This window comes from Rhinopithecus bieti, unplaced genomic scaffold, assembly GCF_001698545.2.
Source record: "Rhinopithecus bieti isolate Rb0 unplaced genomic scaffold, ASM169854v2 scaffold_39705, whole genome shotgun sequence".
In the NCBI taxonomy this organism is placed as follows: Eukaryota; Metazoa; Chordata; class Mammalia; order Primates; family Cercopithecidae; genus Rhinopithecus; species Rhinopithecus bieti.
Genome location: NW_016816813.1, coordinates 531,752 through 556,438, shown reverse-complemented (window position 1 = coordinate 556,438; position 24,687 = coordinate 531,752). Strand labels below are relative to the sequence as shown.

Below are 24,687 nucleotides of genomic sequence, written 5' to 3'. Positions count from 1 at the left end.
CTCTTTGAACGATAGAGGTGTGGCTCAGGTTCCCACTCCAGAGATGAAGCACTCCTTTGTTGCCGCAGAAAACTGGCCAGTGGGATGCTTACTCTAGATTTCTGTGCAGGCTCCAGTGGAAAAGGAGGGCTCAGCCTCCTCTGATCGTCAGAGAATTCTGCTTCCCTGAGGCTGGTGAATGTGATGGGGGATGGGGCTCCTGATTCTCTTTCTAAATTCTCAGCTACTGTGACATCTTTAGAACTCTCAAGCTTTGATGGTGATTCTGAGACATTTTTAAACTCGTTCTGATGTCGTTGTGAAATGCTGTTAGACTTCTGGTTGCTGACATGTGTAGAAGGTTCTCTGCTGGGTAGTACAGTAATGGGGAGAGGGTTCTCGGATTTCTTCACATGCTTTCCATCCTCACTCAACCTGCTTTCGCCTATGGAGTCTGCAGATTTTGGAGTAGGCTCAGGGAACAGTGGGTTGCATTCCACTGTGCCAAGAGGTAAATGGTCAAAGCCAGATCTGCCTCCACTTTGGGGGAAGATAGTAGCTACATGTCTTCTGGGGCTTACATCTTTAGCTGGGAATTTTCTGTTTGCTTTAGACATGACTGCCAATCTGTGTTTAACTGAAGATCTATTTTCCCCCTTTACTAGGTCATCAGAATTGGTTTTATTTTTATTGTTTCCTTCAGGAAGTGAAGGTTGATCCCAAGCTGATTTCTGCATTTCATCTTCAGCCTTCCTGCTCTCTGTCATATTTGCCTCCTGACTTCTTTGAGGTAATTCTCTGGGTTCAGACTGCAGACTCTCTAAGTTTGGTTCATCTGACTGAGTCTCTTCACCAAGCTGTAGTTTATGCAATGCTGGAGTAAGAGCAAAGACTTGACTCTCTGAGTGAGAAAGTGTTTTATTAGTCATTTTTTGGCAGTTGGTTCCGACGTCCCCTCTGCCTTCCCTAGGCTGTGATCCACTGGAGCTCTCACCTACAGTTGTGGATGTGTGATCTTTCTGAGGACACTTCCCACTTCCAGTAAAAGGAATGGCTCTGCCACTCCCTGTACACTCCCAAGAATTTCTTCTGGCTTGGGAATTTCCAATATTAACTTCTGAAAGAGCTGGAAGACTAGAGGGACCACTGTTACTTGTATTAATGGATTGTTGACAATTTTCAGATTTTTCTTCAGAAACATTTTTTCTCTGAAGCATCAACAAAGTATGCAGGGTTTCACTTTGCAGTTTTTTACCTCTTTCTTTCTTGTTTTCTGAATCACCTAGAGGTGTTTTAGCTAAATTATCTGAAAAAATCTCTCTAGCTTTAGATTCCTCTTCAGGAAGAGAAACAGCTGCTTCAACAGAAGCCATTTCCTGTAATGTAGGCACTAGGGGCCCCCTATTTGATAATCGGAAGGCAGTCATATTTTCAGTGGTCAGCGTCTGATCAGAGTTGACCGACATCTTTAGATTTTCACATGAAGGTGTTCCTGACTGCTCTCGTGTAAAATAATTCTGTTCATCTTTTTCTAAAGCATTAGGAAATGTTTCAGTCTCCACTTGAGGTGATTCTGTAAGTGAATTAGTATTTTGTGTATACTGTTGAAGGAGGTTACAGAATTTTTTGCTGGGTTTCCTCGGTAGAGTATAATATATTGAGACCACCTCCAGACATTTTACATTATCTTCATCACCAGAAACAGAAAACGTACTAGTTGTCTTAACTTTATGTAATGTTTTCCCACGTTCTTTTCCTGACAAGTCTGAACAAAAAGGTAAAGGGTCTTCATTTGAAAGGGCAAGTACACTTCTCCTGGAGGCAGCCATTTTACCCTCTTTCTCAGTGCATTCTTGGAAGTTTTCCTTTCGGTGGTGTCTTTTGGTTAAAGAACAATCTCTAACAGATGAGTCACTTTCCACAGGGCTAATGATTCTCTCCCAAGCCCTTGGTGTTAGCTCAGAAGCATCCCTGCCTGAGGTCAATGGCTTTTTTCTTTCTTCTCTTCCAGTTGAGGCATGTGGCTCCCCTGAGGGACACGACATAGCCCTGTTAATGAGGAATGGAAGGGGTCCTTTTCTAATGGAAGTAGATCCACTGCTTTTTACATTTGTCATTCTCTTTGTGGCTTCAGGTGCTTCCAGGGCTGAGTCTGAAATGACTTTGGAACATTCATTCACTGACTCAGGAGAGCCGGGACTAAATTTGTTTAATGTATAGTTCCCCATTGCATCTTCCACGTTATTTTTGATTTGGAAGGGAGGTGGCCCATTCCTCAATGAAGCAGCCATTATTTTACTCCCTGACTGCCTGCCATGTATGAGAAAACTGCTTGATTTTCTTGGCAAGGTACAATAAATTGTGTCAAGCTCAGAACCTTTGGAATTGCTTTGATTTGCTTCAATGAGGCTCCTGTGATCACTGGTGGGTACTGATATACTTTCTGTTTTGCTTAACTTTTCAATACAGGATATACGATGCCTTATTTTTCCCTTTCCTCTTTCATTCCTAAAAGGAGAGTGTGAATGGCATTTGACATCAACCACTTCATCGTGTGTAGGCACATGACTATCATTTCTCTCTTGGTTTTCTGAGTGGCTTAAAATAAACTGATTCTTTTGGTTCTTCCCAGCATTGTCTTTTTCTTCTCTTTCTCCTAGCGATGGATCTTTGTCTGAAGGACTTCTCCTGGAGAACACTGTAGTAGATGGAACCACAGGAGCATCAAGGGAAGAATTATTTGATGGTGAGGAATCTGGTAGTGCAGCTGATGACAGATCTAAAGAATCACACGAGGTCTTGTGGCCAGTAGTCAACTTGCCACAGTTGGTAGAATGAATTGTGGCACATTGTTCTCCCTCAGTATCTAAAATAACAGGCTTTTCTGGAGATTGTGCATTTTGAATATCAGTTGGTGCAGAGCTCCAGTGGTTATTTGTAATAATGCTTGAAATATCTTCATTACTTATAGTTAATTCCTGGTGACAACCTTGGTCTGTCCTGGGGAAAGATAGTGGTGTTCTGTGTTCCTGAATGAAAGGAAGGGAAGCCGTTGAGCCAAGTTTTCTGTTCTCAGTAAACCTCTTATCTTGTTTAATGTCATTGGATTTATCTTTGTGCGGTGTATACATTTTGGAGGTATCTTTCCTGGAAAAGACTCTGGGTGACTGTTTTGAACTTATTGTGGTAGATGCACTGAAACCAAACCTGTTGCTCTTGGCTGAGTCCTGGGAGAAAGGATTTTGAAAATCAGGTAAAGAGTTTGAGATCCCTCTCTGTGAAACAGGTTGGGGCACTTCACCTGCCTTGTTTGTCTGGTCCATCTTGCTTAGCTGTTTGTCTTCTTCTGAAATAGATTCATTTAAGTCTTTCTCATTATTCACTTCTGTGACCAAGATATTGGGCTGGCTTTTGGCAAGAGACAGAGAGTCAATTGAATTGCTGTTGGTCACAGTGACTTCTGTATGGCTTCTCATTGGATGAGAGGCAGGCTTATTAGGAATAATTTTCTGCAAAGTGACTGTGGGATTCTGCAAGTTGGGACTCTGAGGATTCCTTCTGTCATCAGAAGTCTGGGGAAAGGAAGTTTTGAATGAGGATGCTAGAGTCTGAGCAATTCCAAATGAGGAAGCTTCTTTGTTTATATGTACTTCAACAGGAGAACTGTCCTGTTGGCTTACCAACTCACCAGATTTGACATGATAGCTTGAACCAGTCATGGAGCAAACATTTGGTGTGCCAAAATGAGGAGTCAACTTGGTCTCATTACCATGTGATACCGCCATGCTCTCCAGTGTGGATGTCTGAAAATCAAACTGCCAGGGATGTGGCTCTTCTTGGACTCTGGAAACATCTGTTCCATAACCAGAAGAAAATGATTCCCAGTGTTCAGAAGAAACACTATGGCCATGAATGGCTGATGCACTATTTGCTTCCATGGAAATCATTTCAAAGTCTCTGTCAGAAGAACTGAATGACTTCCTGCTTTGATGAAAATCAGACCAGAAAGAATGTCCTTTCTGTTGGCTCCAAAAAGGACTTTGTCCAAATCTCCTCTGTTCTCCGCTTTGTCCAAAGGTATTGCTGAAGAAAGACCTGGCAAATGGGTTGCTTTGATGGTAGAATGGCATATTCTCTGAGTTCTCAAAAGTGTCAGGACTCATTGCATTCTCCACGGGAACATTTAAACTAACACGTTGGTAAACATTCTGTGAATGGTAAGATTCATATCTCCTATTCTCCTGAAAACCCCTGGGATACACATACTTGTCAGCAGGGTCAATTTCCATTGGTGATGGTGCCCTCAGGTTCTCCCTATCTCTAGAGGAATCCGATCTGTTCCATATGATAGATGATAAAGGAGTTCTCTTTGGACTCTGCTGGTGCCTTGGTGGTATAAACCCACTCTTGTTCTGAGTTGTGGCTGGAAAATGCAAGCTTCTTGCTGTGAAATGCCCTGTGGCTGGTAAGGCCAACCGTTGTCTGCTGTCAAAACACAGCGAAGTACTTCCTAAAGTATTTTTTTGCACATAATCTTCTTTAAAGACTCTGGGCTCCCTTGTCCTGTACATATCATAAATTGTCCTTGTCCTAGGAGAAAAGGTTTTAAAACCTTCCCTAGGAGTTCCTGGTCTTAGGATGTCATAGATAGACATATTGGAAGTTTCATTATAGTGTTTTTTGTGCCTTTCTGTGATATTACCATGTCTGCTACCACTGGAATAAAAGTGACTGAACTGTGTCCTTGATCCATAGTTGAGGGGTGTTCTGGTATTCACTGAGCTTGCAGACTGTTCCTGAGCCAATTTGCTATCCAAGTCATCTAAAACTGAAAAGAGAATGTGAATCAACTTTTTTGTATATGTTTTTACAGTTTAATAATAATTTGAGTTATTGAAGGCTCCTTTTCAAGAAACATAATCGTTTACAATTTTATTTTTTATCATATTATCATAAATGTTATAACATTAATTTTGATTATATTTTTAAGATAGTCTGACTTTTACAAGACTATAGTGAAAATTTATTTCCTGCTTTTTCTTTTTTTTCTTTTTTAGACGGAGTCTCGCTCTGTAGCCCAGGCTGGAGTGCAGTGGCACGATCTCGGCTCACTGCAAGCTCCACTTCCCAGGTTCACACCATTCTCCTGCCTCAGCCTCCCGAGTCACTGGGACTACAAGTGCCCGCCACCGCGCCCGGCTAATTTTTTTTTTTTTGTATTTTAGTAGAGAGGGGTTTCACAGTGTTAGCCAGGATGGAATTTCCTGCTTTTTCAAATCACTTTTTTCCAAAGTGAACCTTCCATAACGCCCTAAGGAAATAGAACTATATTCTTCTAACAATGAATTTTAATCATGGTTTTTTTTAGTGCATCTAAAGCGTACTGAGTTTTTCTATATGGGCTAGTAATAAAAGGGAACTAATAATGCAGACATTGAATAACTAGACAATTGTTAGTGTTGTTAAGCCTTGTCTTTCGTTTCTTTCATGTCACTAGGTTGCTACAATATTTCCAGCTGTGTATACCTCCTGGGATCATAATAGAAATGAGCCTCTGTAAGTAGCATATGATTTCTAGGTTATACTGTTACGAAAACAGTATTACCACCAAAAGCTTAGCACCTAATTTATGAACATACTTAAGGTGGATGGGGGATTCGAGCAATATATTTAATTAAAAGTGCCAGATAATATTATTAAATGATATGCCAATGGTAGATTTTTTTTTTCTGGAAAAATTAATACCCATTAACACTCCTATAAAACAGCACTTCCTGTGTGTCACGCAGAGTCCTAAACACTTAATATATTAACTCATTAAATCCTTACACCACCTTAGAAGGTTGGTCCTACTACCATTATTATTCTATAATGAGGAAACTGAAGCAAGAAGAGATTAAGCAAATTCCTAAGATCACACAGCGCTGGGATTTGAACCCAGACCGTCTGTTTCCTGAGTCCATGCATACAACCACTGTGCAATGCAACCTCTGTGTCCATGCATATGACCACTGTGCAATGCAACCTCTGTGTTCATGCATACGACCACTGTGCAATGCAACCTCTGTGCCATAAAACCTCACTTTTCAGCCGGGCACAGTGGCTGACGCCCGTAATCCCAGCACTTTGGGAGGCCAAGGCGGGCGGATCACGAGGTCAGGAGATCGACACCATCCTGGCTAACATGGTGAAACCCCATCTCTACTAAAAATACAAAAAATTAGCCGGGCGTGGTGGCGGGCACCTCTAGTTCCAGCTACTCGGGAGGCTGAGAATTCTCCTGCTGAGGCAGGAGAATGGTGTGAACCTGGGAGGCAGAGCTTGCAGTGAGCTGAGATGGTGCCACTGCACTCCAGCCTGGGCGACAGAGCGAGACCCTGTCTCAAAAAAAAAAAAAAACCCCAGAAAAAAACCCCTCACTTTTCATATTTTTCTCTTTATGAACCATACAAATGATTTCACTACGAGATGAGCTCATAGTTTTACAAAGACATGAAGCTGCTGTTGTCAAATAATGATTACTTTTCTCTCAGGAGCAAAGTCGGGGGTGATGTTAAAGTCAGTGCCCAGGGGCCTCCTTATGATAACTGAAGACCTAGACCAAGCCCAGACTCAGGGCTCTTGCTCTCTAGGACCACAGCTTCTGTGATCTCAGACAAGCCTGTGTTACCTTTTGGTGACACAGTTGGCTTTTCTTTGAATTGTACCAATTTAATTGTACTTGACATGTTTTCCTCAATAAAAACACATTAGACTTTGAACAGAATCATAATCTTTTGAGGTTTGTAGACTCTCTAAGACCCAGTCTCTAATAGATATAGTTTACTATATTCATGTTCAATAAATACGCAGAAATTACAAATTACAAATAAATACGCAGAAATTTCAACTGTATAATGACAGGAAATGTAAGTGTCTGAGAACACATAGGTGAAATGTACATACAACATGCCAATTATGTTAGGGCAGATGCTAAAGGGATTTAAAAAAATCTGTTCTGGATTTTTCCCTATCCTATTTTATTTGCAAGTTGGTGTTATTAAGTTTGTACAACCAAAAGAAGAACTGATCTTGAGTATTAAGGATATGTAATTAAGGAATTCTTTAGGGAATGATCTGTCAATGTTTTAGTGAAAAATATTTATTTATCCCTAGGACCTGAAGTAATTTGTTCCCTATAGCCACAATAAAATAAGCAATGCTGAGGTATAAGGTGGGGCAAAAAACAAAACAAAACAAAACAAAACTGCATAATGAATAAAAATCTATCTTTAAAACAAATTATAATGAAAATCTCTTTGATATCCATTCTCCCTTTCAAGCTGTTTATGTTTTCTTTCCCTTTAAAGTCTTGGCTGACTACAAGAGCAGAATGTATTTACAACAGAAAATACAGAAAAGTATAACAATATAGGTAAATTGCCAGGAATTCTACTTAAAGGTAACCACTCTTAACATTCCCACGACAGGATTTTAAATTAAAGCCACTTAGAATCCCAGATTAACAATGCTGTTTACTCACCACTCCTGACATCAGAACAATTCCCGTTCTACTTCTCTACATTATTTTCAGAAAGGCCACATTATTATTACTTTTTTCATTATTTTTTCATTCCGTAAACAGTAGCTCTCCTCTTCCAACAAAACCTTCTTTTGGAACAAAGATTTTCCTCTGTTCTCTGCCAGGAAGCATCTTACTGAAGAAAGCCCCTATGTTGACTGTCCAGCTGACTGTCTCTTCCTGACTGCTGTACCACACAATAGGGGCCAGGCGATGGTATTGCCTTTGCAAACTAAATGTAGTTCCTCAAGGTGAAGCTGGTGGCGACTTCAGAGTTAACTTTTGAAATGGCCGGGCTTATACAGAATAACCTTTGTAAAAGTGAACTATGATCAGATTGTAATAAGATACAGGTGCATTTGGAACGCCACTGCTTTTGGAACCTGTTTCAGTTTTTATCATCATACAAGGTTAATTGTCTAATGAATTAGATTTTATCACAGTGCATTTCGGTCCTAATCTGGAACAATAAAAGTCTATTAAACAGCAAACTTTGTAGATATATTTCCTAAAGATGTATTTCCTTTTTACCTGAGGTTAATTTTTTTTTTTCCAAGATGGAGTCTTGCTCTCTCACCCAGGCTGGAGTGCAGTGGCACGATCTCGGCTCACTGCAACTTCTGCCTCCCAGGTTCAAGCAACTCTCCTGCCTCAGCCTCCCGAGTAGCTGAGATTACAGGTGCGTACCACCATGCCTAGCTAATTTTTGTATTATTTTCAGTAGAGATGGGGTCTTGAACTCCTGACCTCTGAGGTTAAATATTAAACATTACTACTCCATATATTTATCAGTCCTTGATTTGAGAATGTTTGCTTAGATTATATTTAATCATAAGTTCTTAATACTTGTGGTAATAACATGTCAGCATCCTCTTCAAATAAGCTAAACATGAGGACGTAAAAATTAAAGTACAGCATTTGATATGTTTTGAGTAGTTTAATACAAACTAGTTATTGTTTACTTCCTTTAGTACCAGTAGTTGCAAAGGCAATTTAATGCATGAACTTACCTTGGAAAAACTCATTCTCCAGCAGTGAAGCATCCCACGGTGGAGGCATGCCACTCTCCTCCCTCATGACTGCTGGCTTTGGGACAAATGCACTGTCAACTAGTTGATTTTCCAGAGGTGAACTGTATATTTTTGCCTGCTAATTTTAAAGTAGAGAACACAATATTATTTCTGAGCCTTCACCAGTCAGAATACTCACACGTTCCCACAAAACTGTCCCAAGCTTAAAAATATTAGTCTAAGGACTACAAATCCATTTTCCTAATATTTATTTCTCAATTTACAATGTGTTGTTTTTGCCATTTGTAACTGACCTGCAACTTCTCTATACCTACATTAATTCTTTCAATGATGAGACTTCAGGCAAGGTACTGAGCCTCTGTCTGCCAAAGTTTCCTACAAACTTACACAGCACTGTCAGAGGTGTTTGAATCAGGGCAACTCCATTTCGAATAGGGGCTGGGTAAAATAAGGTTGAGACCCAGTGGGCTGCATTCCCAGCCAGTTAAGGCATTCTAAGTCACAGGATGAGATTGGAGGTCGGCACAAGGTACAGGTCATAAAGATCTTGCTGATAAAACAGGTTGCACTAAAGAAGCCGGCTAAAACCCACCAAATACCAAGATGGTGACAAGAGTGACCTCTCCTGTTGTCCTCACTGCTATACTCCCGCCAGCACCATGACAGTTTCAAATGGCATGGCAACATCAGGAAGTTACCCTATATGGGCTAAAAAGGGGAGGCATGAATAAGGCACCCCTTGTTTAGCACAATATCACCAAGAAATAATCATAAAAATGGGCAACCAGCAGCCCTCAGGGCTGCTCTGTCTATGAAATAGCCATTCTTTTATTCCTTTACTGTCTTAATAAACTTGCTTTCACTTTACAGACTCGCCCTGAATTCCTTCTTGTGCGAGATCCAAGAACCTTCTCTTGGGGATCTGGATCCAGACCTTTTTCTGGTAACATCTTCCTGGAGACCACGGAAGGAACAATACTAAGGAAACCTTCCAACCAAAGGCTAACTTTGGGTAAGTGGTGGGGTGCGGTAATAGCATTACACAGATCTTAGTGGGGCTTCCTTGCAGAGAGGAAAGAAATTGACCCCTCTTGAGTTTGGAGTGCTGTCTCCATGGCTCCAATGGCTGGATTTTGGATTTCCTAACGATATATGTATTTTTTCAAGACTCTGTTAGCTAGAACTCTTAGTGGACCTTAAGATTTGTGAACTTGGCTGAATGCGGTGGCTCATGCCTGTAATCCCAGCACTTTGAGAGGCCAAAGTGGGCAGATCACTTGAGGCCAGGAGTTCAAAACCAGCCCGGACAACATGGTGAAACCCCTGTCTCTACTAAAAAATACAAAAATTAGCTGGATGTGGTGGCGAGTGCCTGTAATCCCAGCTACTCTGGAAGCTGGGCCAGGAGAATCACTTGAATTTGGAAGGTGGAAGTTGTAGTGAGCTAAAATCACGCCACTGCACACCAGCCTGGGCAACAGAGCAAGACTCCATCTCAAAAAAAAAAAAAAAAAAAAACCTCAAGAAAACAAAAATACAAAAATTAGCTGGACGTGGTGGCAGATGCCTGTAATCCCAGCTACCTGGGAGGCTGAGGCAGGAGAATCGCTTGAACCGGGCAGGTAGAGGTTGTAATGAGCTAAGATGACACCACTGCGCTCCAGGCTGGGAGATAGAGGGAGACTCTGTCTCAAAAAAATATATGAAATAAAATAAAATTAAAAAAAAAAAATTGTGAACCTGAGGATTTAGGGGAAAAAATGGGTTTCCATTAGAGGTCATCTAGAATAGGGGTCCCTGACCCCTGGGCCACAGACTGGTACTGATCTGTGGCCTGTTAGGAATCAGGCCGCACAGTGTTGGGTAAGGGGCAAGCATTACCTCCTGAGCTCCGCTTCCAGTCACCTTAGCCCCAGGATTAGGCCTTAGATTCTCACAGGAGGGCGAACCCTATTGTGAACTGCGCATGCGAAGGATGTAGGTTGTGCTCTCCTTATGAGAATCTAATGCCTGATGATCAGAAGTGGAAGTTTCATTCCCAAACCATCCACCAGCCCTTTCCGTGGAAAAGTTGTTTTCCATGAAGTGGGTCCCTTGTGCCAAAAAGGTTGTGGACTGCTGATCTAGAATGGTAGAATCCCTCAGACAGCCATAAGGAGCTGATCTGATAGTTCTGAAACAAAGGCTCTCAAGAGTATGACTGTATAAATAATAAATGGCTTAAAAAAAAACCTATTGCTAGTTTTCAATGAAAGGATTTAGGAGAATGATATAGAACTAAATTTGTTTTCCTTTATTATTATTATTTATTTTATTTATTTTTTTTGAGGTGGAGTCTCGCTCTGTCGCCCAGGCTGGAGTGCAGTGGTGCGATCTTGGCTCACTGCAACCTCCACCTCCCTGGTTCAAGTAATTCCCCTGCGTCAGCTTCCCGAGTAGCTGGATTACAGGCGCATGCCACCACACCTGGCTAATTTTTTTGTATTTTTAGTAGAGATGGGGTTTCACCATATTGGCCAGACTGGTCTTGAACTCCTGACCTCAGGCAATCCTCCTGCCTCAGCCCTACAAAGTGCTGGGATTACAGGCGTAAGCCACCTCGCCCAGCTATTATTATTATTATTTTTTACTAACAAATATTCATCTTAATTTCATAAAATCTAATCACTGCCCTACTTTCAAGCTTTTGTCTTCATAACCTTTCAAACATTATCCACTCCCAAGCCTTCACTTTCTTGTGCCAAAACTCCATTTGCATTTCCTTTGTCAGACTGGCTCTGTCACTCATGACTGCACTTTAACTCATCCTACACTCACCCACTTCCCTTTACAGTCTTTATTTTCAGCTCACTCTGCTACCCAGTCCTTGCCTCTTAAATCCCTCTCCCCCACCTCAAAATTTCCCTTTCTATTTGACCTTCACCAATACATTTCATCTCGTCTTTCAAGCCTAAGACCACACGCCGATCCTTTCCAAAGCTCCAACTTCTTAATTTCTCCATATCAGGTCTGTCAGATTCCACGGCGCTGGTTCTCTTCACCCCTACGTTCCTCACGACCTTGTATCTTCACTCCTGTTTGTTTTCTTTCTCAAGGTCTAGGTCAGTTATTTCCTACAGAAACCTGCCCAAATTTCATTGACCTATGGTTTTCAGTTCTATGAGCAAGCCACGGTTGACTACTCACAAAGGAGATTTATTAATAAGAAAGGAGTGCTCCCATGATAACTTATTGGTCATTGAATATGATTTAGCATACTAACATAAAATTCAGAAGTAAACAAATGTTAAAAGCAAAACACAATTATAATGGGATACTGATTGGAGGTAATAAAACCTCAAACTAATCATTTGAGAAATCAGATCGGTTAAAGTCAATTCTTTTTACCCTACATCAAATTGTTCCCTTTTGTCTGTCCAACTCAGAGGTTACCCTACATCAATAATTGTTGTTAGTGATAATAACAATTCATTACAGATCTTATAAATCCATTCTTCTCAAATCTTCAATTTTGGTAGTTGGTGCAAAGTAGATATATCTGATTAAGAGAACAGCAGGCATTCTCGACCATTTAACACCCAAACAATCTTTTCTCTATGTATGTAGACCAGTACATTCCTTGTGGCCCCCAGAATCACATGCCTTTGTAATGATAATTTACAGTGAAATGAAAAGTACATGAACTGAGGGGTCATGTGAAGAGATGACCCTCTCTAGATTGGGAAGAATTACTACCTTCTAGAGACCCTGAGTGTAATTTCCTCTGGTTTTATTTCGCCCAGACCCTCTACTTCAAGACCTACCCTACTCAAACAACATGTTCAGGATGCTTTCAACACACAGAAATGTAAATTATACAGCTAACAAGAGAAAATACTGAGGTTTCATTTACACTCAACTGTAACTCTTCAAGGGTGACGTTAGTGATTTAAAAAGAAAAAAAAGGAACTGTTAGTCAATAGTAGGTATCAGACATAAAGATTGAAAACTATCACTACCCTATAGACTCCTAATTTTTATTTAAGCTATGTGTGAGATATTATTATTGTGTTAGCAGCAGCAACTAAACATTGATTATTCTAGGCAATGTGTTAAGGGCTTTATGTGAGTTACTTCAGTTCATTTAGTTTTAACTACCCTGTGGATTTGGTATTCTTATTATCCCTACTTTGAGAAAACAGGTTTCAAGAGGTCAGGTCATTTGCCTTTGGTCACACTGGTCAGGGGAGGAGGTTCATTTCTAGTCTGTCAGATTCCAGAGCCAATGCTGAAATACCTCATTCTCCTCATGATCAAGTTTTGCAGCTCTTGGCTTATTAGTGCATTACATCCCTGTAGCAGGCATTCTCGCATTCTCTGAAGCCAAACACAGACCATAGAGCTGCTGGGAGGCTCCTGAAGTTTCTTATGACCTAGAAGAGAAGTAAATCTCTCCAGGGCCCAGAGCAGACACTGACTGATCCTCATCAGGGCTCAGTTTTAGACTCAGAAGCCCCCTCAAAATAATGCTCCATGCTTTGGAGTTGTCATAAAAGGTGAAGCCTATTTCCCATCCCTGGCCTAGAGGATGAGGAGGTTCAAACACAAATCCTTTCCAATTTTTTTTTTTTTTTTTAGACTGGGACTTGCTCCATCACCCAGGGTGGAGTGCAGTGGTGCAATCACAGCTCACTGTAACCCCAAACTCCCTGCTCAAGCAATCCTCCCACTTCAGCCTCTTCAGTAGCTGGGGCTACAGATGTTTGCCACCACACCTGACTAATTTTTTAATTTTTTGTAGCAATGGGGTTGCTGTGTTGCCCAGGCTGGTCTCAAATTCCTGGGCTCAAGCAACCCACTCTCACCTTGGCATCCTAAAGTGCTGGGATTACAGGCATGAGCCACCAAGCCCAGCCTCCAACTTTCTTGTATTTGAACAAAATTACTCATTTATTTTTAATATACTTAAAACTGTCCTCTCTTACTGAATCCTTATAACAAATTTATGAATTAACTAGGAATTATCGTTCCCATTTTTTCAGATGAGGAAACTGTATCTCGTGTAAGTGCCTTACTGAAGTTACATTAATAATCTATATGGTGGCACTGGCTACTCATACTCATATGATCGGATCCCAAGCCCTCTTCTTTCCATTATGTTTTTTTTTTTTTTTTTTTTTTTACTGTTATTTCACTAATGTACATATCTTTAGTTAGATGGTAAACTCTCTGAAGAAAGGAACCTTGTCTGAGACATTCCATGCCTTTCATTATATATGGCATGATACTTTGCACATAGTTATGAACTGATTTATGATATACCAAGGTAGAAAACTAACTATATAAGGCTGGGTGTGGTGGCTCACGCCTGTAATCTCAGCATTTTGGGAGGCCAAGGCAGGCAGATCGCTTGAGCTCCAGAGTTCAAGACCATCCTGGGCAACATGGTGAAACCCTGTCTCTACCAAAAATACAAAAACTTAGCAGGCTTGATGGTACATGTCTATGGTCTCAGCTACTTGGGAGGCTGAGGTGGGAGGATCGCTTAAGCCCTGGGGGCAGATGTTGCAGCAAGCTAAGATTGTGCCACTGCACTCCAGCCTGGGTGACAGAGTGAGACTCCATCTCAAAAAATGAAGAAAAGTAATTATATAAGATTACTAGTATATATTATTACAGAAATTGAGACACTGAAGATTTGTAATATTAGGATTCAGAAAAGCATGTTGGAGGCAGGACAGCATAGTGGTTAAGCCCATGAGCTCTACATAGGTTCCAATCCTGGCTCTGCCCATTAATATTTATATGACTTTGGGCAAGTTATCTAATCTCTTTGTACCTTAGTTTCTTTCTTGGTGAAAGGAAAATAACAGCAACAGTAACAATACCCATTGCATAGGGTTGCTGTAAGAATTGGGTGAATTAATATTAATAGCTATGATGCATTTAGAATGATGTCTAGCACTTAATAATCCTTACTGTTGCTGCTACTATTCTTTTGTGGTTATAGAGAATTTCCTGGAGGACTCCTGTCGATGCTGGCAGCCAAATGAGGTAGAGAAGTATCCCACAGGATGAGAGGCCAGTTGCAAAATGCTGGCTTTCAGGATCTCAGTTACATGGTACATAAAATAGGCTGAACAAAATGAGGCCTTTTACACAACTCCAATTCACTCTACTGATATTGTCTGCCATTCTGACCTGACTAGACAAACAAACCTCTGTCATAGAGTAGCCTTAGAGTACCTGAGAACTTCCTAGGGCAGCCAAACCTGTAGAACAGCTGTCAGAGCTGAAGCCTAAACTCACTGATATTATCAAATGCCTTGGTAAAATCAACAAATTAATTTTTCAAGGTGTTCCTGAATTTGTTCCATGTCTGTTTTCCAGCACAGGTCATATCCACCGATGTAGCTGCAGCTTAAAACCACTCATTCATTTCTTCTTTCAGTTACTGAGTGCTCAGTTTGTGCCAGGCAGTGGGGGTACACAGGCTGATATGGTTTGGCTGTGTCACCAACCAAATCTCATCTTGAATTGTAGCTCCTATAATTCCCACATATTGTGGGAGGGACCCAGGGGGAGATGACTGAATCACGGGGCGGTTTCCCCCATACTGTTCTCGTGGTAGGGAATAAGTCTCACGAGATCTGATGGTTTTATAAGGGGCTTCCCCTTTAGCTTGGCTCTCATTCTCTCTTGTCTGCCACCATGTAAGATGTGACTTTCACCTTCCACCATGATTGTGAGGCCTCCCCAGCCACATGGGACTGTGAGTCCATTAAGCCCCTTTTTCTTTAAATTACCCAGTCTCGGATATCTCTTTATCAACAGCATGAAAACAAACTAATACACAGGCCCTGCCTGAGGAGCTCACACCAATCTGGACAAAGAGCCCGGTGTAAGAAGTGCCACATTGGAGGTGTGTTCCTAAGGGTACAGAGCTGGCAGTATCACTGGACAGTAGCCAGAGTTTGTTCAGGGATAAGGAGTAGTCAAGTGGCCCAGACGTGCTCCCAAACATCCTGCAATACACAGGAGTCCAGAATGTCAGTGGTGCTGAGGTTGAGAGAAACCCTGGGCTAGATGATCTCTAAGTGTTTCTCTAGCTCTAAAATTTCTATGTTTTCTGAAATTTCTGTGTTTCTTTTGCTTCTTTTAAGCTTAGGCAAATGTTTAAGTAGCAGCTTCCTTCTTTTTTAAGTGGAAGATCATCTAATAATATAATACAACTTCCCATGAAATGGTGGAATCTGCTTGTACCACTCCTGCCAGGCTACCAACCAAGTGATGAGACGCTCATCACCTCACATCTTGGGGAGAATCGCTATGGCATCAGTGGTCAATTTCCGGCTCTCTGTGGGGTTGAGGGGCTAGAACTTCCTTGAGTAAGTAAGAGAAATCTACATGTCATGCAGAAGGCTTATTTTAGATAGTACTTAAAAAATTTAGAGATAGTACTTTTATTATTTTTTCCTTTCATTATTTTCTCTCTCCCCTTCCTTCCTTCCTTCCTTCCTTCCTTCCTTCCTTCCTTCCTTCCTTCCTTCCTTCCTTCCTTCGTTCCTTCTTTCTGTCTTAGACAGGGTCTCTCTCTGTTGCCCAGGCTGTAGTACAGTGATGCAATCATAGCTCACTGCAGCCTCCAACTCCTGGGCTCAAGTGATCCTTCCACCTCAGCTTCCTGATTAGCTGGTACTACAAGTGTGCGCCACCACACCTAGCTAATTAAAAACTTTTTGTTTTTTGTAGAGACAGGGTCTCACTATGTTGCCCAAGCTGATCTTAAACTCCTGGCCTCAAGCAATCCTCCCACCCTGGCCTCCCAAAGTGTTGGGATTATAGGCATGAGCCACTCTTCCCAGCCTCTCTCTTCCTTTTCATAATAGCTATTCATGGGGAGCAACAATCACTGGGTTCCATTTCACTTATTTGCCTAGCTCTTGCCTTTTAGATTGACATGCTCCAAGCAGTGAAATGGTTACATGCAAGTGGGAATCAGGACTGTCAAAGTAAGATGTCTATTAATCCCTAGACTGGATTTTCAAATCACCAAAACTTCAAATTAGCTCCACTTCTTTCAGGCATTTGCCTTTCTTTTTACATGCCTTTTCTGCTTCAGACCCCATGGCTCTCAAATGGCAGAGGATGGTCAATCTGAATACTTGCCCTAGGAGAATCAAGAGTACAGAAGCATCCTGTACAGAAGCATCCTGTACAGAAGCATCCTGGAGCAGGGCTCTGTCCTCTCAGAGAGCAAAGCTGGATGGGGAGGTCATGCCACTTCAGTCCACTGCTCAGCTGAAGCAGAGTCTCTGCAGGTGGCGAGCAACTAGGGTCCATGTGCAAACAGGGCATCAGAGCTGAGGAGCTGCTGGCATTACTGACTTCCCGCTGTGGAGTTCCAGAAACCCAGGCTTTCTAATCCTGAGTCTATTACCAGGGTGACCTCAAGTGTGATCTTTAACTCTTTAAACCTCAATTTCTTCATCTTTAAATGGGGGAGAATAATAGTACCTATTTTATAGAGTTTCTCTGGGGATTAAATGAAATGATCTATGTCAAGTGCCTAGAGGACAGCAAGTTCTACATTAGAGTGTAGCAATTTTTAATGCTGGTGTCATGGTTAGGGCTGAGGCATATGGAGGAGAAAAATAGGGATCAGTGTTATCCAGAAAGAAGGGGTGTAAAGAACCTCTGTTTCCAGACGGGCACGGTGACTCACGTCTGTAATCCTAGCACTTTGGGAGGTTGAGGCAGGAGGATCACTTGAGGCCAGGAGTTCAAGACCAGCCTGGCCAATATGGTGAAACCCTGTCTCTACTAAAAATATAGCTGGGCATGGTAGTGCGGTCCTGTAATCCCAGCTAATTGGGAGGCTAAGGCGGGGGAATTGCTTGAACCCTGGAGGTAGAGGTTGCAGTGAGCCAAGATCGAACCACTGCACTCCAGCCTGGGTGACAGAGTGAGAAACTGTCTCAAAAAAAAAAAAATAAAAGACCCTCTGTTTAATGCACTCCTCCTCACCAGAATTTTACCTCGTGCTTTTTGCAAAGAGAGAGGGAGAGAGAGAGAGAGAGCAGAAAGAGAGACAGAGAGAAAGAAAAAGAGAGGTCCCAGTACTAAGGCTTCGATCCACTGATAAATATACTTGCTCTCCTCCTGCACGCTTTCAAAACCTTCCTAAAGGTGCCTTCCAAAACTCTCCATTTCTTTTACCTCCAAACCATATGAGTTACACAGGAAGACACAGGCATGTGCAGATCAAAAGTTATGACCATGAAAAAGCAGAAACAGAACTCTTAAGCTTCTTTATCTTGTCAGCATCTGAACATGGTGACAAATTTAAATTTTAGCCTCTGAGGATGCGTCTCTCTGGGTCAACCCTCATGCAAACTTGTTCCTGCATCTCACCTATGAGTGGCTTCCTCTTTGAGTACAAATGATAACCACACTCAGAAAGGTTCTGGTCCAGACCCATCCTGGCTGGGAAACGTGGCTGTGGCTCCTCCTCTGGCCACCTCCTCTGCCCAATCCCTCAGGGCTGTACAGGAGCAACACGTGGTAAAATATCAGAGATGCCACTGATGGCGTGAGTAGAAACATGATGGCCTTACTCCTTCCTGGCGGAGAATTCCAGTACCAAAGTCAATTGGAAGCCAAATATTATTCGGAAAATTTGAACTATTGAGGAGAAATCCAAGCTTCTAAAATAAATTTAAAACTGAGCCGAGGGGAATACTACTTAAATATGTAGCCACCCTGGGATGACATATATTCTGAATTTCTTAGAGTAACTGGTAGTTATCTGGTTACTTACCACAGCAGCTCCCCTCACAGGCACGGGAGGTCCTGCGTGGCCGTCGCATCTGTGGAAATAATTTGAAATGATTTCTTTGAAGAAGAGCCTAACTTTTACCAGGAGGAAAAATCAACAGCACATTTGCCATTAGATTTTGATATCTTGAGAAGATCTATTTCTAATTCACTGTAGAAAGATGTTTCTTCGTTAGTGCATTATTGAAAAAAAATAGAAACCGTATTCTATGATTGCTTAGAATCAATGCTTTACATCTTTGTCCCTCAGGTAGCCTAGAAAAAATTACATATTAGTGGATTTGCATTTGAGCACAACATAACACATAAAATATAATAGCTATGTTTGTTGCACTGTTTATTCTGTGTCAGGCTCGATCTTTGTGCATGTTAATTCATTTAGATACTTCACTCTACTGAGATGGACATTATGGCTACTCCCATTTTACAGATGAGAAGATGGAGGTACAGAGAAGTCAGAATACACAGTTAGTTGCTGAGCTAGGAGATGGGTAAAGGCTGTCTGGATCCAGAGCCCTCTTTCTTTCCTTTTCTTTCTTTCTTTCTTTTTTTTTTTCGAGACGTAGTTTTGCTCTTTGTCGCCCAGGCTGGAGTGCAGTGGCACAATCTCGGCTCACTGCAGCCTTCGCCTCCTGGGTTCAAGCAATTCTCCTGCCTCAGCCTCCCAAGTGGCTGGGATTACAGGCGCCCACCACCACGCCTGGCTAATTTTTAGTAGAGATGGGGTTTTATCATGTTGGCCAGGCTGGTCTCGAACTCCTGACCTCAGGTGATCCGCCTGCCTCGGCCTCCCAAAGTGCTGGGATTACAGGTGTGAGACATGGTGCCTGGTCAGAGCCCTCTTTCTTACCCAGCACAGCATGCTGACTTTTTTTCCTAATGGGAAACAAATTTTCTGTTTCTTTGCATTTTTATTTTAAAGAGCAATTAAGTAATGACCAGATTTAACAGTACATAAGATAATTTTGTTTCTAAAAAAGAGAAAAAAACCACCACCACCACAACGAACATTGCTTTAGGATGTTTACTTCTATAAAGATGCCTGACTTATTAGGAAACCATTTTGGGAGTGAACAAGTATTCTTTTTTTTTCTTTTTCTTTTTTTTTTATTATACTTTAAGTTCTAGGGTACACGTGCACAATGTGCAGGTTTGTTACATATGTATACATGTGCCATGTTGGTGTGCTGCACCCATTAACTCATCATTTACATTAGGTATATCTCCTAACGCTATCCCTCCCAGCTCCCCCTACCCCACGACAGGCCCCGGTGTGTGATGTTCCCCTTCCTGTGTCCAGGTGTTCTCATTGTGAACACGTATTCTTTTAATATTTGTGTTGCTTTCTCAAATTCAATGAGAAGGTGACAAATTTAAGACCTAGGCGCAGAACTGAGATAAATTTTAATCTTTTATTTATTTATTTGAGACAGGATCTCACTCTGACAGCCAGGCTGGAGTGCAGTGGTGTGATCTCAGTACACTGCAGCTTTGACCTCCTGGGCTCAGGTCATCCTCCTACCTCAGCCTCCCAAAGTGCTGGGATTACAGGCATGAGCCACTGCGTCTGGCATAATCTTTTAAATCTATAGTCTTATGCCAAGGGGTTCTCTGTCTGAATTCAAGATTTAATAGACTGTCTAGGTGTGGTGGCTCCCGCCTATAATCCAGCACTTTGGGAGGCCGAGGTAGGTGGATCACTTGAGGCCAGGAGTTCGAGACCAGCCTGACCAACATAGAGAAACCCCGTCTCTACTAAAAATACAAAATTAGCCAGGTGCAGTGGCGGGTGCCTGTAATCCCAGCTACACAGGAGGCTGAGGCAGGAGAATTGCTTGAACCCAGGAGGTGGAGGTTGCAGAGAGCTGAGATTGCGCCATTGCACTCCAGCGTGGGCAAAAAGAACAAAACTCTGTCTCAAAAAAAAAAAAAGATTTAATAGACCATAATGACTGAGTGCTCTGTATGAAATCAGGCCCTTTCCTCCACTGACAGAACAGTAATGGGGATCAAGAGTTAAAGAAACTGGGTCTCTAGGTACAGATCAGTTAAAAGTGGCAAGGCACGGTTGTCCATTCAAACTTCTAGCTGCTCCATGGTTCATAAAAGTTGAACATAAAACCTGGGAGATGAAATAATTTTATATCCTTAAGATAACCACATGCATTTTACAGTTTAGCTCAGAGTTTAGCAGAAATTGAAATGAAAACTATGGATGTTTCCATATAACTCTGAAATACTGGATCTACTAATAATATCTAGGAGTTAAATACTGCTTTTATTTTTATTCTTTTTTTCCATACTCATTTATTGAGCCTGTTTTCCTCCCACACTCTACATACTATGTTGAGCTCTTTGGAGGAAACAAATATGGCTCAGATAGGGACCCTGTTCTCTGAGAGCTTTTAGGAAACAGCAGATATGTAAAGAGCCAAAACCTAAGTCAAGGCTTGATAAGGACGATGAAGAGGTGTAAGTAAAATGCATGGGAAATGCAGAGGGGCGAGCCAGCAAGCACTTCCTGGGACAAACAGGGAAGGCAATAGGAAGATGGCAGTGGAAGTGGTACAAGAGGCTAAAGAACAGCCTGAGCAAAAGCTTGGACATGGGGGCACCGCAAGGGAGGTCAGGGACTGGCAAGTAATCCAATATGCCTGGAGCCAGGACTACATGCCAGACTGTGAAGGTTCTTTCTGGAATTCTGCTGGGCTACAGCCCTCACGGTGCTTCCCCACAGTCTGACATTCACCAGCTCACCAGGCTCCCCTTCTGATTTGGAGTGAAGGCAGCAGGAGCAGGTTTCTGAGAATAGCAGGTGTGAGGGAGATGCAGCTAAAGGACCAGAGGGTGCCTGGAGCACAGCTGGGATGCTACCACCAAATGTGAGGGTGTGCAGCGAGTGGAAGGACACATGCTTGCCTAAGAGTGCCATGGTTGCGTGTGCTCCTATGGATTTGGGTAGAAGAGTATAGGACTCAGCAGTTTTGGGGGGCCAGAGTCTCTGCACCCACTCCCAGGCCTTCCCACAAGTTAATTTATGTTTCTGATGTGAAGAGTTTCCACTTAGAGAGTCAATAAAAGCAACAGTGGTATCATTAAAACTATGCTGGTAAAAGCCCCCTGGACTTGGTCATTTCAAGGAATACTAAGTTACCTTGTCTTCTGCATTTACACATAAGTCCTATTGATGCTGTATCTGAGATATTTCACATATATCCCCACTTCTCCATCTCCAGTCATTCTGCCTGAGCATCAACTTTCACAATTTCTCTTCTGGACTCCTCTCCATCCTTCACACTAGCAATAGAAAGATCTGTCTAAAATGCAAATTTGATCTTATCAATCCCCTGCCTAAAAATCTTACAATAAAGTATTATCCAAAATCTTAAAATGAGGCCAGGCGCAGTGGCTCACGCCTGTAATCCCAGCTGAGGTGGGCAGATAATTTGAGGTCAGGTGTTTGAGACCAGCCTGGCCAACATGGTGAAACTCTGTCTCTACTAAAAATACAAAAAATTAAGAAAATTTTAAAAATCAAAATCTTAACATGACATAAGGCTTTTCTTTAACCTGGCAAACACTCCTGGATAATCCAGTACCCTTCAAGTCTCATCTGCTCACATTCCACTCTTCCACAGGTACCTGTACTCTAGACTTGTCAAATTAATTCCACCTCCATTAAATATTCTCTCATTTCCACACCTTTACAGACACCATTTGGAAATTCTCACTCAATAGAGTTGAGTGGAGCTCAAGAATATCCTTTTCTAACTGGAACCCTGGGTGATTTCCCCCCAAGTGTTGGTGGGGCACACTTTACCCACTGAGGAGGACCTCCACCTGGATAACCACAGGCCGTTGAGATCCTACTTGTCCAAAACAGAATCTATGTCCTCCTTCCATTGCAGTCCTTCCTATCCACCTAATCAACAAATCCTGTTGATTCAAACTCAGAAATCCCTCTCAAACCCATCCACATCTCTAACATCTCCCTGACTTTACCCTAGTAAGACATTTATCATCTTTTGGCTTTTTTGCTGTAATAACCTCTTAACTGTCCTTTGTGTACAGGTTTTTGTCCCAATCCAACCAATCCTCTATGCTTTATTCAGAGTGATCCATATAAACTGAATCATGCCACTTCCCTGCAGACTTCCATTTGCTCTCAGGTGAAAGTTGAAATTTTTTTCTGCATTCATAAAGCCCTGTATGATCTAGTTCCTGCATACTTTCCAGCCTCATAACTCACCTTCCTATATCCATTCTGCCATAGGGAATTTTCTTTTTTTTTGAGACAGGGTCTTGCCTAGCTGCCCAAGCTGAAGTACAGTGGCATGATCATGGCTCACTGCAGCCTCTACCTCCTGGGATCTAGCAATCCTCCTACCTCAGCCTCCTGAGTAGCTAGGACTACTGGAGTGCACCACCACACTGGCTTTTTTTTTTTTTTTTTTTTTTTTTTTTTTTTGTAGAGATGGAGTTTCACCATGTTGGCCAGGCTGATCTTGAACTCCTGGGCTCAAGTGATCCGCCTGCCTTGATCTCCTAAAGTGCTGGGATTACAGGCATGAGCCACCATGCTTGACCTGGGATTTTTACTTATAACCCAATGACACAGGACTGTAATGAAACTATTAATAGATAATGATCAACCTCATCATTTGGCCAGTTTCTCTTGAAGCAAGGCTAGCAAATGAAAACTTTGTGTGACCATTTAAAGAAAATGAAACAAAAAACAAAAACAAACAAAGCTTCGATCACCCTCACTGCCGATGAAAGCCCAGCCTGCTGTAGAAAATCAGATAGGCCTCTGAGCCTATGCACATTTTGTTGTTTTGCCTAGAACACTGTTCTACCATCTCTTTGCCTGGCTGACTATCTCGTACTTGAAGAATCACTAGAAATGTCATTTTCTCCAGGAGACCTACCTGGACTTTGTCTAGAAGACATACCCCTCATATATGCTCCTGTGGCGTATGGAGTTTCCCCATCTTAGCATTGTTCTTGTGTGTTTCTCTACTTCCTTCTGGTTGTCCTCACAAGAGTACAGCCTGGGAATGCAAGGCTTGTTTTGTCCCACAGTGCTGCACATGGTATTCTTCAGGCAGTTTTGCTGAATAAATTAATGAGTGTATTCATTCTTATCTGTACCACATCTGCTCTTCCTCATATTGTTCATGATCATCTATCTACCTAGTTTCCTCAGTCAGAGTGGACAGTTCATCTCTACTTCTCTCTCTTCCTTACCCACCACATTCATTTCTTAGGTTCTCGTGAGTCTACTTTCTTTCTTTTTTTTTTTTTTTGAGATGGAGTCTTGCTCTGTCGTTCAGGCTGGAGTGCAGTGGTGCAATCTCAGCTCACTGCAACCTCTGCCTCCCGGGTTAGAGCGATTCTCCTGCCTCAGCCTCCCAAGTATCTGGGATTACAGGCACCTGCCACCACACCTGGCTAATTTGTCTAATTTTTAGTAGAGACGGGGTTTTGCCATGTTGGCCAGACTAGTCATGAACTCCTGACCTCATGATCCACCTGCCTCGGCTTCCCAAAGTGCTGGGATTATGGATGTGAGCCACCTCGTCTGGCCTACATTCTAAATCTTGTACAAATCTGCCCATTCTTTTGTCTTCCTTCTTGCCTCTACCTTAGTTTAGGCCACCATTATCTTAGCAATCTCTACTTGGTCTCCCTGAGCCTAATTTTGCCCCCTCAAATCTATTCTTTGCATACGGCTAGAAGAAAGTTTCTCAGTCTCTACACTGTTGATGTTTCTTTGTTGTGGTGATCTGTTGTGAGCATTGTAGGATGTTTAGCAGCATCCCTGGCCTCTACCCACTGGATCCCAATTGCACCCTCCCCTCTTCAGTTGTGGAAAACAAAAATGTTTTATTTTTATTGAGATAGGGTCATGCTCTGTTGCCCAGGCTGGAGTGCAGAGGCACAATCGCAGTTCACTGAAGCTTGACCTTCTGGGCTGCTTAAGCAATCCTGCTACCTCAGCCTCCTAAGTAGCTAGGACTACAGGTGTGTGCCACCATGCCTGGCTAATTTTTTAATGTTTTGTAGAGATACAGCCTGACTATGTTGACCAGGCTAATTTCAAACTCCTGGCCTCAAGTGAGCATCCTGCCTCAGCCTCCCAAAGCACTGAGATTACAGGCGGCCACCACATCTGACCCAAAAATGTTTTCAAACATTGCCAAATGTCCTTTGGGTGACAAAATCACGCTTGGTTGAAAACCACTGAGCTACAGTAATCTCTCTAAAATGAAGACCCAATTATGTCACTTCTCTGTTGAA

General features: G+C 42.1%; 1 protein-coding gene across 1 annotated transcript in view; it reads right to left on the bottom strand.

Moving 5' to 3' along the window:
- The window catches only part of EXPH5 (exophilin 5), a 92,927-nt gene that overhangs the window by 1,155 nt on the left and 67,085 nt on the right, over positions 1-24,687 (bottom strand). The window contains 3 exon segments of the mRNA XM_017855287.1: positions 2-4,807; positions 8,551-8,689; positions 18,371-18,419. Of these exon segments, the coding sequence (XP_017710776.1) occupies positions 2-4,807; positions 8,551-8,689; positions 18,371-18,419 (4,994 nt within the window).